This window comes from Crotalus tigris, unplaced genomic scaffold (assembly GCF_016545835.1).
Source record: "Crotalus tigris isolate CLP2741 ecotype Arizona unplaced genomic scaffold, ASM1654583v1 scf7180000024506.7606697, whole genome shotgun sequence".
Classification (NCBI taxonomy): domain Eukaryota; kingdom Metazoa; phylum Chordata; class Lepidosauria; order Squamata; family Viperidae; genus Crotalus; species Crotalus tigris.
The window spans coordinates 928,171-944,530 of record NW_024100678.1 but is presented as its reverse complement, the minus strand read 5'-3'; the positions used below and the strand labels follow the sequence as shown (position 1 = coordinate 944,530).

The window sequence follows — 16,360 nt, the reverse complement described above, 5'->3', positions numbered from 1 at the left end:
ATGCCTCTTACATATTAAAACCTATAGCAATTAAAATTCTTATACAGTTGAGTATTTGACTAGTAGTCAACATAAAATACTCTTACAACTATATAATATTAAAAGAATCATGCATATTATGGAAGTGGTTAATAATTACTTTAAACAGATCAATCCGTTTATTAATTTATCTCCTTCTCTAGGGGTCCTGCCGCCTAAGTCTTGTCCAAGCAATTATTATAAACGCCTCAGATGAAGACACCAGTTCTCAATATTATTAACAGTAAAGCATTAACATATGTTATGCATGTTTCTGTTTCAGGGATTCCTACGCTGAAGATTCAACAGGACAAAAGGGTCCATCTACCCATGACATACGAGTGTTTTTAGCTATATATTCCATGACTTCATGCACAGCCTTCCTGGCCTTGCTAATCTTCTCTGGGGTCTCTTTTAGGAAGCCACTGGGAAGGTCCTGGAAGCATGTGGTACTAGAGAGGACAGCTTGTAGCTCTTTTAAATCACACTCAGCCTGTTGGATTTTTCGCTGAAGATGTTCAGGAAGGCTTTGCATGTTAGTTAAGATTTTCTGGCAGACCTCCTGCATTTTCTGCGCAACACTGTAGGATGTGGCTAGAACATGGGATTCCATCTGTTATGAAATAAAAAAAAAATATTGTTAATTGAACATCATAGATCTTCATCTATGAGATTTTCTGAAGGAGAGAGAGGGGGGGGAGAGAGAGAGACTGAGACTCAGGGCAATTGAATATTCTGGTTTATGTATGGAGACAACATTGTTTATTGTTGTTCCCCTGATTTCAGCCATATAATACATGCCAGGTGGCAGAATTCAAATGTTCCCCCTCTTTTCTTCCTCCTACTATTTTATGTATGTTCTTTGATCCAGCTCTTCGACTGAGCTTTTTCATATAGCCTGAGAAACACACCAATTTTTTTCTTCTGGTGCTGGGTATAAATTTGGCATACATAGTTTGTTTAATAATGTTGCAGGATCCAATCTGCAGGATCCACTCACCAGGACTAGAGGTTTAGACTGTCTAATAATTTTTTACTGAATAAATCATAATTGGCTAGATTTACCCAGTATGCCAGGCCACAAACCATTGTCAAGGCATAATGACTGAATTACTAATGTTGTAAGCCTCCATAAACTAATAATTCATATATATGTTTTACAAACCTATTTATTTAATAAATTTATAGAGCTGCCCACTTCTCAAAATGTGACCCTGGAAGAGATCTATTATAGCTGATAAACCATAGTTTATAAGTGACACCCTAGATTGTTGAATAATGGTTAGAACCATGACTTAGCATGAGACATGAGTCAAATAACTATGACTAATTCCAGGAAGTTTATATAGTTCATAATCATGACCAAATCCTTATTTGCATCTAACTGAAGAAAAGATACCCTCAACAACCATTTTTTCTGCTATGTTTTCCACCTTGCTTTTTCTCTGATCCCAGCCCATTATAGCCTTAAGTTATTCCTGTGTTACAAGTGTGCTTTTCCTCTTATCTCAACACATTTTGCCAAGAATATAATGGAACATACATCACTGACCATTCTTTTGATGTCATAATCTAATGACTCCCTAGGACAGGGGTCTGCAACCTTAAACACTCAAAGAGCCACTTGGACCCATTTCCCATAAAAAGGAAAACAATAGGAGCACCCACATGCAAGGGGTGGGGAGCTTGATTGAAGAGTTTAATTAAAAAGAAATATAGGCTGCTGTGCATGAGTTTTCTCTCTTTCTCTTTCCTCTCCCTCTCTCTTTCCCTCTTTCCTCTCCCTCTTTCTTTCCTTCCTCTCTTTCCTCTTTTTCTCTCCCTCTCCATCTTTTTTTTCTCTCTCTCCCTTTTTCTCTCTCCCTCTTTTCTCTCTCCCTCTGTCTCCCCTTTCTTTCTCTCTCTCTCCCTCTCTCTCTTTCTCTCTCTCCCCCCCCCCTCTCTGCATACCTGGCAAGCTGGCTTCAGGCTCTTCTCCAACAAGCTGACACACATTCTTATTGGGCTGGCTCTCTCTTGCCCTACTTGCTTCCTACATAGACGCAGCAAAGGCAGGAGCCCCGCCCTATAAGCTTGTCAGCGTGTCTGAGAACATGAGGCCACTCTTTTTTTTACACACAGAGAGAGAGAGAGAGAGAGAGAGAGAGAGAGAGAGAGAGAGAGAGAGAGAGAGAGAGAAGAGAAGAGAAGAGAAGAGAAGAGAAGAGAAGAGAAGAGAAGAGAAGAGAAGTGCGTGTGCCTCTTTCTGCAAATGGCGGAGGAAGCTGGAAGCCGCAGGAGAAGGCTCAAAGAGCTGCTAGCAGCTCCAGAGCTGAGGGTTGCCAACCCGTGCCCTAGGTCATGGGATCGGTCCAACCTCTATTGAACACTATGTAGGCAAATATTCTCTCCTCTACCCCTCTGGACATTGTCCTCTGATTTAGGAAGTAGAGTTTCAAATGGGACCCCCCAGCCTCTACTCATCAGGTCTATAGGCCAATCTTCATCTTGTCTTTGAAACAGCTTAACAGATAACAAGTTCCAGATAGGCTGTGTGGTGCACTGGAAGTCACTCCTGCGGTATAGCATTGTGCAACTGTTCCTCTGGAACCTCTTGGCTCTTTGAGCCAATTGTCCCCCTTTCCTCCCCTTCTCTCAAGCGGGGATCAATGCCAGGGCTGGGAGAAGATGGCAAGTCAAGAGAGGAGGTGACTCTTCCAAAGCCTCCATATCTCTGTAAGATCTGATTTAACAGCTACAGCCCTTTCTTGCCAGTCTCCTGCCTTTCTTCTAGCTTGGGTAGTTAATTTCCCAGCTGGAAGAGCCGACAGGTAAAGAGGGGAAGTTGGCTCAGCCATCTGTCAAAAACATTGTTAATCATAAAATAATATGTGTGTGGGGGGGGGGGAGGTTGCCACTACTAGGTAACATGGAGATAGCAAATGCAAGGCAGTGGAAATTATGTATTGATCTTTAGTAGCAAGTTAGGATGGGCAATGGAGACTGGCAATGGACACAGCATTCTGCTGGTTCAGAGATGGGTGAGTACAGTGCTATGGCAAAGAGGCCAAAGGATTCCTTTGAAATGCAATATAGGAATTTGTTTAATAGAGGGATAAGATATTGGCTCATCACGCTTAGTGTTTGTTTTTATACAATTAGCAATGGGTCTCTTGGAGATACAAGGAGTGGATTATGGAACATCAAGCACAAAATAATATTTGCATCTTCACTGAACGACGGCCCTTCCCTATTTTCTTGTAGTTTCAAAAGACAAAGCATCATCATGCTGAGATACCTACCTCTGCCTGACTTGCTTCAGTGCTCTGACTCTGCTTAGGTTGACCTTTGTACCACTCCTTCCACATTTGGTACAATTTTTCTTGACCTTGGTGAACTTTGCAGTCCAATTCCTCCTTGGTATATTTTAGCTACAATAAAGAAAAAAAGAAAAAGAAAAAGAAAAAGAAAGTCATGCGCTGCAAGCCTAGTGTTGTGTTTGGCACCGCAGCTACAGCTTTGGCTCACAGGCTAGAGCCATGGTGGCGCAGTAGTTAGAATGCAGTATTACAGGCTGACTCTGCCCACTGCCAGGAGTTTGGTCCTCACTGGCTCAAGGTTGACTCAGCCTTCCATCCTTCCGAGGTCAGTAAAATGAGGACCAGGCTGTTGGGGGGGGGGCAATATGCTGACTCTGTAAACTGCTTAGAGGGGGCTGTAAAGCATCATGAAGTGGTATATAAGTCTTAAGTACTATTGCTTTTTGTTCCCTACTCAGATCCTCTTCAAAGAGTTATCCAGAAAAATGTCTTAAGGAACTTCCATCAAATTTATTCAAGCAGTACAGGCAATCCTTGACCTACAACCATTCATTTAGTGACCATTCAAAATTACAACAGCACTGAAAAAAAGGGACAAACAGCTGGCCCTCACGCTTGCCACCGCTGCAGCATCCCCACAATCATGTGATCCAAATTCAGGCACCTGGCAATTGATATGTACCTGTGATGGCTGCAGCACCCAGGCCAAGTGTTTGCCATTTGCAACCTTCTGGCTAGCCAGCTTCTGGCAAGCAAAGTCAATGGGGGAAGCCAGATTTGCTTAATGATCATGTGATTCACTTAACAACTGCAGGGATTCATTTAACAACCATGGCAAAAAAAAAGATTGTAAAATCAGGCGTGATTCAGTTAACAATCACTTTACTTAGCTACAGAAATTCCTACCCCAATGGTGGTTGTAAGTTAAGGCCTACATCAGGGGTAGTCAACCTTGGCTCTTTTATGGCTCAGGAATTCTGGGAGTTGAAGTCCACGAGTCATAAAAGAGCCAAGGTTGACTACCCCTGGCCTACATGGATTACACTAGTTTGTATACCCAGAGATTGGAAGGATTTACATTCATGTAATGGAAGAGTGGATGGTGAAGTTAGTAGAACCTGCTGTGATGGTGAAACTGATTGTTTTAACCAAAGAAAAGACTTGTCTAGCTTTGTTTCTACTTGGAGACCACGCTGGACTTTTTGCTTGAAATGAAAACACATGAAACTTTAACTTTGGGATTTGATGATTGTTTATACTATTTAGAACTGTTTATAATTGTAGAAACACTGTGTGTTTTTAATCTTAAGAGTAAGAGGCCACAGTGACATATTGTGTATCTTAATCTTAGAGTAAAAGAGTAAAAGGCTAAAATATATTTTGTATCGGTATCTAAAAGTCAAAAGTTATTCTGTGTTTTCTTACTTTTTTTTCTGCACTTCTAATTTTGGCTGTTTTCTGACCCATTCTTTCCCTATGATTCTACGATTCTCCAATTTCCTTTGTTTCTTTATATTTTATCTCTTATTGAAACTTAATGAGGTTTAAAAAAAAGAAAGAAAGAAAATATTTTTCCCCAACAGACAAAAGAAAAAGTCACCAAAGTGCACAATCAGCTGGGTATTTTTCTTCATTAAAGAACAGCTGCAGCCTTTGACATTAGCATTAATAAGGATCATTTTGGCCTAGAAACCTCAGAGGGCATTGCTAGTGGTCTTTTTAACATGAACAAAGTAGATGTAGTGAAAATTTGGGGGGTGGGGGTGGGGGCTTTTTTGCAATTTGGATTAAAGAAAGAGTTTGGAACCTCAATCCCTGCAGATGTTTAAAGCATCCATCTTGCCCTTTAAAATCCCTCCAGTGAGAGAAAATATTTAAATCTTGTCTAGGCTTGGATGTTCATTTCACTCCTCAACCCCATAAATCACCCCAAAGAAAAGGTATGATATGTCCAGACTCATTCCAGGACCACGTGGATTGCAGATATAATTTGGGAGACTGCCATCTGTCCTGGGATCAGAGATTTACTTAGAACAGCGGTTCTCAACTTATGGGTCGCGACCCCATTTGGGGTTGATCGACCATTTTACGGGGGTCGCCAAACAAGGCGATCCGCCATTTCCCCCCTCAGGGGGCACCGCCGCGCATGCGCGCCGCGCACGGGGGCGCCGCCGCGCATGCGCGCCACGCACAGGGGGCGCCGCCGCACACGGGGGTGCCGCCGCGCATGGGGAGGTCGCGCGGGGGTCGCCGTCACACAAACGTTGAGAAACGCTGACTTAGAAGGTCTCTTAGAATTGAATTGTGCCTATTTTTCTTCGCAGTAGTGAAATGCACTAAAACAGTCTCAACTTGGTATCTTGCAAGTATCTTACACCATATCGTTCATCATCTCTCAAGACATGGCCAGATTAGAAAAGCTGGAAAACTATTTTTGAAAGAGTCCTCCGAAAGTTTGTGACAATACTCTTGCCTATTCCTAGACAGAACTCAGAGCATTAAAATATACTAAGGTTGTGTGAGGTGTTCCAAGCAGCCAATTATGCTGCAGTTAGATTAACAAGCAACATTGAACTCATTTTCAACACTGCTTTCTTAATCAAAAAGTCACCTGCCTGGATTTGCCATTAATCCTTCCAGATGAGTCCTCTGTTACACTCACTTAGGAACAGAGCATACTTTAAGTGATTGCACTACATTGTTGCATGACCTCTTATTCAAAAGGAGGACTCTTTCTATAATCAAAGTGCAATTCTGTAATAATAAAGATGTATTTTCTTGCTTCATATCCAAAATAGCCGTGCCAAATGGAGATGATGCTCTATAATTGCCCTCCAGCACATCTGGAAGGTGTCAAATTGGGGAAGGTAGCAGGGTTTTATTTACGAATGAGAAGCTTGAACCCCCTGATGTCAAGAAGGAAGCATCCATGTACAAAAGATTAGATGATTTGATAGAATATAAGAAAATGTTGATGTTTCCCCCCCTTAATAAAATATAGACACAACCTAATGCATTCTGAATCTGGTTAATGGATAATGTAGGTCCCTGCTTCCCAATCTTGGAAATTTTGATATGTGTGGATTTCATCTTCTAGAAGTCTTAGCAAAGGCCATACTGCCTGGGAGTTAAAGTCCACACCTCTTTAATGTTAAGAAAGATCGCTGTAGGTCAGTGTTTCTCAACCTTGACAATTTTAAGGCATGTGGACTTCAACTCCCAGAATTCCACAGCCAGCAATGCTGGCTGTGGAATTCTGGGAGTTGAAGTCCACATGCCTTAAAATTGTCAAGGTTGAGAAACACTGCTGTAGGTAGAATCGCTGAGCAAGAATGGAAGTGAAAGACACAATGTATCATCCCTAAAACAGCACAGCTGGCAGACTACCTGGTTAACATATATATTGTGCAAAAACCCTTATTTTAGGTGAAAACCAAATCCACTTAACTCCTCATTAAGCTTTTACAGGACACCAGTGGTAGAACAGGACCCAAGATTTAAAGACAAATATTTATATCCTGCCGTTATCATTTTCATAAATAACTCAAAGCGGTGAACACACCCCATTCTACTACTTCCTTCTATTTTTCCCACAACCATCATCTTGTGAAATGGGTTAGACTGAGTGTGTGTGACTGGCCCAAAGTGATTCAGCCATCGTTCATCATCAGCCGTTTATCTTTTAATATATTTTAACTCAAATATCTTTTTAAGAATTTTGCTATGTACATTACATGTCAGCTTTTCCACTAACAGCCCTGTGAATCTGCAAGTTACTCTATGGAAGGTTTTCTGACTCCAGTCCATGTCTGAATCAGTCTGCCTGGGTTCAGCTACATGGGCTATTTGCTAAAGCAGGGGTCTTCAAACTGGGCCCTTTTATGACTTGTGGACTTCAACTCCCAGAATTCCTCAGCCAGCATGCCAGGTTTGAAGACCCCTGTGCTAAAGAGACCATTCAGCATCTTACATGTTCCAAAAAGGATGCTGTCTCTCCTCCAAGGTTCGGTTATTCATCCTTTCTTTTATTTCCCAAACATAACAGGGAATGACCGTGTTTCTTACCAAGTAAAATATCTGTTCAAGTTGGAACAATGCCTGCTGCGCACCCAGTTTGACCATTCGCAACTTTGCCAGAGAATGATGGTAGGCCCGACTACAGAGCTTGGTTGACAAGGAACCCAGGCGTGTGTAGTAACTTGGCTCTTCTTTCTGCTTTTCAAGAGGGGCGGCTCCAGAGCCTTTAGGCTGGTCCAAGGATGCAATGGCAACTAAAAGGAACCAACAAGATCAAAAGGGATCCCCATTTACAACACCTGAACTAATATTATCAGTAGTCACTTTATTTCTCAAATAAATTCCTCACAATTAAGTTTCTGAGAAATCTTAGCTAGTAGACACTTTATTCCTCAAATAAATCCCCCTTGATTAAGCTTTGGGGAAATCTGGGCTACACTTACGTATAACTAAAAAAAGACTTCAACCCCTCTCCCTCATTGTTACAATATTTAATTGGGGAAGTGAGGGGGCTATTTTAGGATATGTACTACCATTTGGAGAGGAATTACAAAAAGGGACCAACTTTGGTCCAAAAGACTTTTTCACTTCCCCTTGCACTAAGTTATGTTAGATTTTTAGTGTGGCATGTTGTGTGAACCCAACCTTCATGGCATGTAAAAACAAGATCCAGGGCTTGTAGGTTATGTGAAACTCTTCAGTTAGGTTTTGTGAATCAAAACATGGATAATCAAGGGAGGGAACTGCATATTCTTACGTAATTCCTCATCCGTGATTGGAAGAAAGTGCTCTATTAAGCCATCTGATTTGAATATCATCTTGTCAACACTCCTGGCCATCATCTGTGACACACTGATTTCCCTCACGGCATTCACAGCACTCCTCGCTGAACACAATGTCACTTCCACAGCGTCCACGGCAACTTCAGCGCCTATCTCTAGCATGCTATCTACAATCTTTGCTTCACGTAATTTGGTATAAATGGATCCAACGAACTGGGGGCGAAAATTCAAAAACAGAAAATATCACAATGAAAAATGATGAAAATCAACACAGAATTAAGCACAAGCGCATACACGCTTCTATATAAATTTGAGTTATATGTTGTTCTTGAATCCAATTTAGATTCTATTTGCTACCTTTTTAAAAAACAACAACAAATATACAGGTAGTCCTCCACCTACAACCACAATTGAGCTCAAATTTCCATTGCTAAGCAAGATAGTTAAGTGAGTTTTGTCCCATTTTATGACCTTTTTTGCTAAAGTTGTTAAGCGAATCACTGCAATTGTTAAGTGAATTATGCAGTTAATGGAATCTGGCTCCCCCACCCTGAATTTGCTTGTCAGAAGTCAGCTAGGAAGGCTACAAATGGGTGTGTGTGTCACATGACCCTCTGGACAGAGCAATTGTCATAAATACACGCTAGTTGCCAAAGCACTCAAATTTTGATCATGTGACCATGGGGCTGTCACAATGGTCACAAGTGTGAAAACCAGCCCCAGGCTACTTTTTTCAGCGTCATTGTAACTTTAAATGGTCACTAAATAAATAGTTTGAAGTCAAGGACTACCTGTGCACAAAAATAAATTGATTAATATGTTCTAAAGACTACTGAGAAATGGCCCAGGGTAAGAAAAGAAACAATATGCAAATATATGCAAATGCCCGCAAATCCTATCAAATGGTTTATAAATCTAGAGCTCAATTACTCTGCTAATGGAGTAGTATGGTGATGGTGAACCTATGAAGTGCACGTCAAAGATGACATGTTTTGGGTAATACACCAGTGTTCAGCAACACCCAACAACTATTCTCAAAAGCACACGCTGCTCTCATGCAATTTTCTGAGGCCTTGGGAGCTGCATGAGAATGGGGTGTGTTGTCATGCAGTCTCCGGAGGTCATGTGAGGGGGCCATGCTCTTGCAGAGCTTATGGAGGCTCCAAAAATCGTGCAAGAATCAGGCAGTTTTCGTAAGTCAGAGGAGCATTTTACAAAACCTACAAAAAAAAAAAAAAGAATGAAGGCCTCGTGTGATCCAGAGTTGCCTCAGACAGGCCACAAGGGGCCTGTCAACAGAAGAACACCAGCATATGTGGCAGATTCTGGACATCACACATGATTGGATTGTATTTTTTTTCAAATTAATATGTAAAAAATTGTTTCTTGTGTGTGTGAAACACACAAGAGTCTCTCTCCAAGGGAGATGGGTAATTCAGAAATGTGAGTATATAAAATAAAAAAGTTAATCTTTTTCCAAAATTTTGACATGCCAAGCCCAAACGTTTCATACCATCACTGGGCTAGTACAACAATAGACCTTACTAAACATGAGGGGCTGTTTTGCATTTTTAAAAAAGCACCAAGAGTATGATACAATGCTTGCTGGAGGAGTCCTGCTAGTCCAAAACTTTGGAAGACAAAGTATTTAAAGGAGAAAAGAGAATGTCCTTTTTTTCTCCCACGGGAAGAAAAGATTGGTTGGCATTTCATGGCTCTTAAGCACCTGTTGATAACAGCTGTGTCTGAAATCCATGCTTATGAAGCTGATCATCTACCTCGTGTTCTGACCACAGTAGAGAGAGAGACAATTTATGATCTTCCAAGTCTTACTGAATTACAAGGCTCTGCATCCTTCATATTACCTGTCCTAGGGATGTTAGGTGTTGTAATTCAGTAAAATCTAAAATACCATATGTTGCTTACAATGCAATCTACACAGATTGATAATATATTATGGAAAATAATTCAAGTGATTACCTCATTCACTGTCTGTTGCAGAACAGGAAATTGGTATTGTAGCCTGTCAAGATTCCTACAGACAGCTATATTTGCAACAGCAACTGTAAAATAGCAAAGATTAAAGAAAAGTTTGATTACTTAAAAGATTCCCAGTTATGTTCAACAACTGGATGTTACTTGTATTCGGGCTTTATTGCTACTTAGCAATATGAAAAGCCTACATTGTTTTATGCTGCAGCACAATTATACAAAGAAAGTGATCACATGAAGGTGAAATTACATTGTTATGCACTCATTTAGGTGGTGGGAAATTCAGAGTCATATGAATGGACATCAGAAGATAAGGGCTATGCGCACCTCTTCCTCCATGCATACCATCTGAATGTGCTTACTTTGAAGCCATTGATCTCTGATCTTTTAAATGGAGCTTTGCGTTTATAGCTTTTTGACCACTAACTGCATTAGAAAAGATGCATCTCTCCCTTGATTAGAAAATAGATAATTTTAAGGTTCGGCCTTCAGCCTTCTTTCTTTGGGATTTCTCTTTCTTTATTCTTTCTCCACAAGGCAGCATAACATAAATGTACATTTTCTGTTATACCATGTAACTTACAGGATAAAATTCACTTGTCCTTTTAGATTTTAAAGATCTCTCCCTAAATTCTCTTAAGAGTGAAGGAAATAAACTAGATTATCTTAATATCATAGCTTACATTTAGAAATATCATTCTTAGAAGAAAAACTTCTGTCTTACATTGTGTTGCCTCCCTTGTTGCATTTTGCAAAACTTGATGGCTCATTAAAAAATTTACAAAATGGCAAATATGTATTTGAAATTTTATTTAGAGAGTTCTTGCTTTTCATTTCATGCAGGATACAGTAGAAGAAATAAAATACAACATGACAAAATTTCTAGCACCCTCATTTAGAGAGCAACCTATAACTTCATATACTTCAATTCTTTCCTAAAGAAGATAACTCACACCATAACTTCAGTGAAAGATCTTAAACCTAATTCATATGCTAAACCAGTGGTTCTCAACCTGTGGGTAGGGACCCCATTTGGGGTCGAACTACCATTTCACGGGGGTCGCCAAACAATGCAATCCGCCATTTTTTCCCCCTTTTCCTTAGCTGTGCTACTCCCTTTTATTCTGTTGGCTTTTGAAAGCCAATAGAATAGACTCTCTTGAATAGAGTCTAATTCTATTGGCTTTCAAAAGCCAATAGGAATTGTCCAGGCTGTCTCCACCCTGCTGAGCCCGCCAAAAGTCCCTTTCTGCAAACGATGCCGCACCAGTTGAGTAGTCCTCGACTTACGACCGGTTGAGTAGTCCTCAACTTACGACCGGTTGGGGTTCGCGGCATTAAAAAGGTTGAGAACCACTGTGCTAAACAGTTCAAGGTAACTTTAATTCCAGGAAGTAGAGAACTTAATGTAGGAAAAGCTGATTTCTCTTGGATTTCAAGTTAAATTGCAAAACGTACACATGGGAAGAATTTTACTAATCAGTAATAACCATAGAAAATTCTATCCCCCCCCCTCAAATAATCCACCAAGACCAGAAATTATGTTGCAATCAAATAGGCATATTTTAACAAAGATCTGGTGCTAAGATTACTCAATCATGATAACTTGTAAAACCAATTACTTGGGCAAACCTAATTAACTTAAGAACTCATTCATTCACACTTCCCCGAACCATAAACCTGCTCCCAAATACTTAGTACAAACAAAGAAGGCAAAGCTAATAGACACAAAGAAGAACAGTATTACCTTTGCCAGAATCACACACTAGAACCAATACATATGCACATCCATGCCCTTCAAGTACCACACACCAGCACAAACACACACCCAGACCCCTCAACCTTAGGCCAAGGACCAGTGCCCCCTATCAAACAACCACTCTATGTCTCGTTTTCTCTGTAGCTACCCACACAAACAAACCACTTTGCTTTGGGGAATAAATAAATCTCCTTTCCTCACAGCGTCTCTGGATTTCATTCTGATTTGTTTTTGTGCAACCCCGGCTCAAACTGGAACCCCAAATTATTCCTTGGACAACATGCTGAGCAGTTCAAGAAAACTTTAATTCCAGATAGTAGAAAGTAGAGAAATGCAAGAAAAGCTTTAATTTCTCTTGAATTTCTAGATAAATTGCAAGTATATACATAGACATAATGCTAATTCTACTCAGTTATTTTGCTATTCAGGTATTTGTTGAAGTAGGAGTGGAATATTCTTGGAAGAAGATATGGAAGAGCAGATCGGTGACTGGTTCCAGACACATCATGGCATGGCTTACCTAATCATGGGTTACTGAATAAATTACAGGTAGTCCTTGACTTACAACAATTCGCTTAGTGACTGTTCAAAGTTATAATATCACTGAAAAAAGTGACCATTGCAGCATCTCCTGATCACATGATTTACATTTGGATGCTTACAACTGACTCACATTTATGACAGTTGCAGTGTTCTGGGATTCATGTGATTACTTTTTGCAACCTTTTAACATGCAAAGTCAATAGGGAAACCAGATTCACTTAACAACTGTGTTACTAATTTAATAACTGCAGAAAATCACTTAACAAATGTGGCAAAAAAATCATAAAATTGAGGAAAACAACAAATTTCTCACTTAACAACATAAATTTTGGGCTCAGTTGTGGTCGTAAGTACAGGACTACCTGTACCAGTTGATTCATAGATCATATTGAACCATGAACAAGCAAACTACATCTTAAATTAGTGTGATATCCCAAGCAGTCAGTACATTTGTGATTACTGTTGCAACCTGCTGATCACAATCTCCACACTTCAGTGAATTGACTCCTAAAGAGGAAATACTTTGGCTGCAGAGAGGGCAAAACTAGATTAATTCTACTGGTTTAAATAAGATAGTGTGTATTAAGTTTGAAAAATAAAATTAAAAACTCAGGTTAGTTTCCTAGGCTTGCCCTAAGGAACCTTTGGAATCAAGTCTTTTCAGGATCCCCAGTTGCTTGTTTGACTATAAGTCCCCTATTCTCTTACAGCAGAGGTCCCCAACACCCAGACCGTGGACCGGTATTGGGCCACAGCATGCCAGCAACCAGTCCGCACAAACAAGCTAAGCCCCATCTGAGGGATGCAGGCAGCACACAAAACCACACACTCTCCGGTCTGTGGAAAAGCCTCTCTCCACGGAACCGGTCACTCGTGCCCAAAAGGTTGGGGACCTCTGGCTTACAGCATCTCAAAAGCCATACATTGGAAAACCAGGGCCCAAAAACAAACCTGGCATGATAAAGAGTAGTGTTCTAGTTTGGAGTGGGCCTACCAGCTATGACCAATTACTTACGTTGAGGTTCAAATATGTCGAGAAGAGGTTCTACGCTGCTTGCAATATTCTTCACACCTGTCTCTGCCATCTCACAGACTGTTTGGATAGCTGGATGAGACTGCTTGGCCAAATTATAGATAGACGAAACCCACCCATAAGTAGAACTGATTAATGGCAGATCAGCAAACTTTTGGACGGCACACTAAGAAATAAAATATCATAGAGTCACTATCTTGCTGGATCTCAGAAGAGTTCTAGATCAATGAATTGCAATAGAGATTACATATTTGTGAAAGGCAGAGTTGTCAATGAAGCTGTGATTCCAACTGGACAAACAGTAAACCGATACTGCGGAACTCTAGTTTGTTACTGTTTCTTTCTCAGCACTTTATTAAAAACAGCACAATACAACAAGTTTGTCTTTAAGAAGCTCAAAAGCTTTCCTCAGCATTTTCTTTTGATGGTTTTATGGTGATCAATATAGGAACCAATGGGCCTGCAGCTCTTTTGAAAATAAATCTTTGAAAAAAGATATAGATTAGAAAACCCGTGCTGGGTTCTATTCCTGTCATGTACAGTTTGGCCCTTAAATGTTATCCTTGCTTCTTCCAGTATTGTCCACTTACCTGTTTTTCATCTATGATCCTTACAGGCATTAACTCTGCTCCAGGAGAATACATGATGATGATGATGAGAAAGAGCGGCCAGCACTACAGAGAGTCAAGATCCAATTCAGTCATCATACTAATACATCCAGTTACATTACACACAATTTTAGCAGCTTTTGCAGAAGTAGCAAGGCCAGCTAAAAAAACAAACCCTACCCTATACCTGTATTTAAAGCAGTGTTTATTCCAATCTTGATCTATTTATACCACGAGGACATCTGGAGATGTTGAAGCAAGCTTTAGCGGTCAGGGCAAAAAGATTCCTTCTATTATAGAACATCTGATTTCATACATTTAGTTGTACTGTAATGTGATTTATTTGCTTTGGGGTGATAAGCTGTATTTACTCTTGCACTTTTTATCAACTAGCTAACTGTGGTTTGTATAAATTACTCAGGTTTTGATTCTTAACTTATGATTTACAAGTTAATATTTCAGGGTTTTTTGAAGCTCTGTATCATCTATGGCAGGGGTGTCCAACTTGGCAACTTTAAGACTTGGGGACTTCAACTCCCATTATTCCTCAGCTAGCCATGCTGGCTGTGAGATTCTGGGAGGTGAAGTCCATAAGTCTTAAAGTTGCCAAGATTGGAGACCCCTAATCTATAGAAAAGGGGAAGGGAAGCAGTGACACCTTTGGGACAACCCTTTCCAAGGCTGCCCCCTTAACAAAACAAATATTTCAACTCTGATTCTGTAGTTATCAGTTTAATGTAGCATAACTCCCTTCTGCATATTAATCAGAAATAGTTGGCATTTCTGAACATTACAGGCAATCCTCAATTTATAACCACAATTGAACCCAAAACCTATGTTGTTCAGTGAGACATTGGTTAAGCAAGTTTTGCCTCATTTTTACAACTTTTCTCCCATATTTGTTAGGTGAATCACTGCAGTTCTTAAATCAGTAACACAGTTGTTAAATGAGTATGGTGCCTTTTTTTGTGCCTTTCTTGCAACAATCATTAAGTGAACATGCTTGTTAAGGGAATCTGGCTTCCCCATTGACTTTGCTTGTCATAAGATTGCAAAAAGGGGATTATATTACTCTGGGACACTACAATGTCCTGTGAGTCAAGCATCCGAATATAAATCACATGACCATGGGGGATGCTGCAATGAGAAAAATAGTCATAAATCCCTTTTTTCAGTGCTGTTGTAACTTTGAACGGTCACTAAATGAACCGTTGTAAGTCGAAGACTACTTATATTCACAAATGTATGCATTTCATTGCATTTTTAAATTCAAATTTAAATTTAAATTGGAAAGACCTTTATGAAGGTCAGTTAATTCTGACACAGGTGGAGTCTCTCTCTAGCAGGGCCCTTCTCTTGCCACTGTAATCCCAGCAAAGAATTGCAGAGAATTCTAAGGTGATAACTGATTTGATTTAAACTGGTATTTCTGCTTTCCCTTAGGGTAGGGGTAGGCAACCTTGGCTCAGCTGACTCAGGAATTCTGGGAGTTGAAGTCCATAAGTCATAAAAGAGCAGAGGTTGCCTACCCCTGCCTTAGGGGTATTCTCCCTACAGATTAATCAGGTGTTCAGGAATGCTAAACAGCTCCACCCTTTCAATTTTGTAGACCCATGATTTCTTCCTTCCATAGATGGAAACTGAAGCCTTTCTATTCTAAGGAATTTGTCCTGGTGGGATGCATGAGGTTTGTGGACTTGCAAGCTCCCTCCACAATAATCTAATCAGGAAAGGCCAGTACACCTGGGTGTGGCTATGCTAATTTCTTAGAAAAGCAATTTAGCAACAGTATTTCAGGCACAGTATTTCAAGGAAAAACCAAATATTTCTGCAAAACAAGCCAAAGGGGGAAAAAAAACACTGAGACATAATAAAACATGATCCCTTTTAAGAAAGTTAAACTGAGTTTCTGGGAAATACCTCTTGCTTTAAAGTATAGCAGACTTATATTATTCAGGAGCTTTTTTTGTTGTGTACCACAAAGCTACACAAGGCCAAGATTCTGTATTTGACAAAAGCCAATAAAATGTTTTAGCAAAAGCTAAAACCAAGTCATAAAAACAATTAAGCTCTTCCACCAATCCCCCGCATTTGGTATTCAAAAATATCGGAGGCATTTGCTATATCTGAATGAGGAATTTTCATTCAACTATCAAGCCTGTGAGACCAACATTTTGCAAAAGAAATTAGTTTTGCTTTGCAGAGTCATACATAAAAAGGAAACAAAGACCACCTTTAAACCACATTTCAGAAAGAAAAGCAACTCATGTTAGTTACCTTTACAATCATACATACCTCAAAGCCAACAA

At 40.0% G+C, this 16,360-nt stretch overlaps 1 protein-coding gene across 1 annotated transcript; it reads right to left on the bottom strand.

Annotated features, from left to right (window-relative positions):
• LOC120303831 (perilipin-3-like) lies at positions 1-16,360 on the bottom strand. Its single transcript, XM_039333694.1, has 8 exons — positions 16,347-16,360; positions 14,034-14,117; positions 13,426-13,609; positions 10,097-10,179; positions 8,092-8,329; positions 7,383-7,588; positions 3,300-3,428; positions 1-631 (listed from the first exon to the last, which is right to left on the bottom strand). Exons 2-8 carry the CDS (start codon positions 14,085-14,087, stop codon positions 308-310), a joined length of 1,218 nt encoding a protein of 405 aa, XP_039189628.1. The 5' UTR covers positions 14,088-14,117; positions 16,347-16,360; the 3' UTR covers positions 1-307.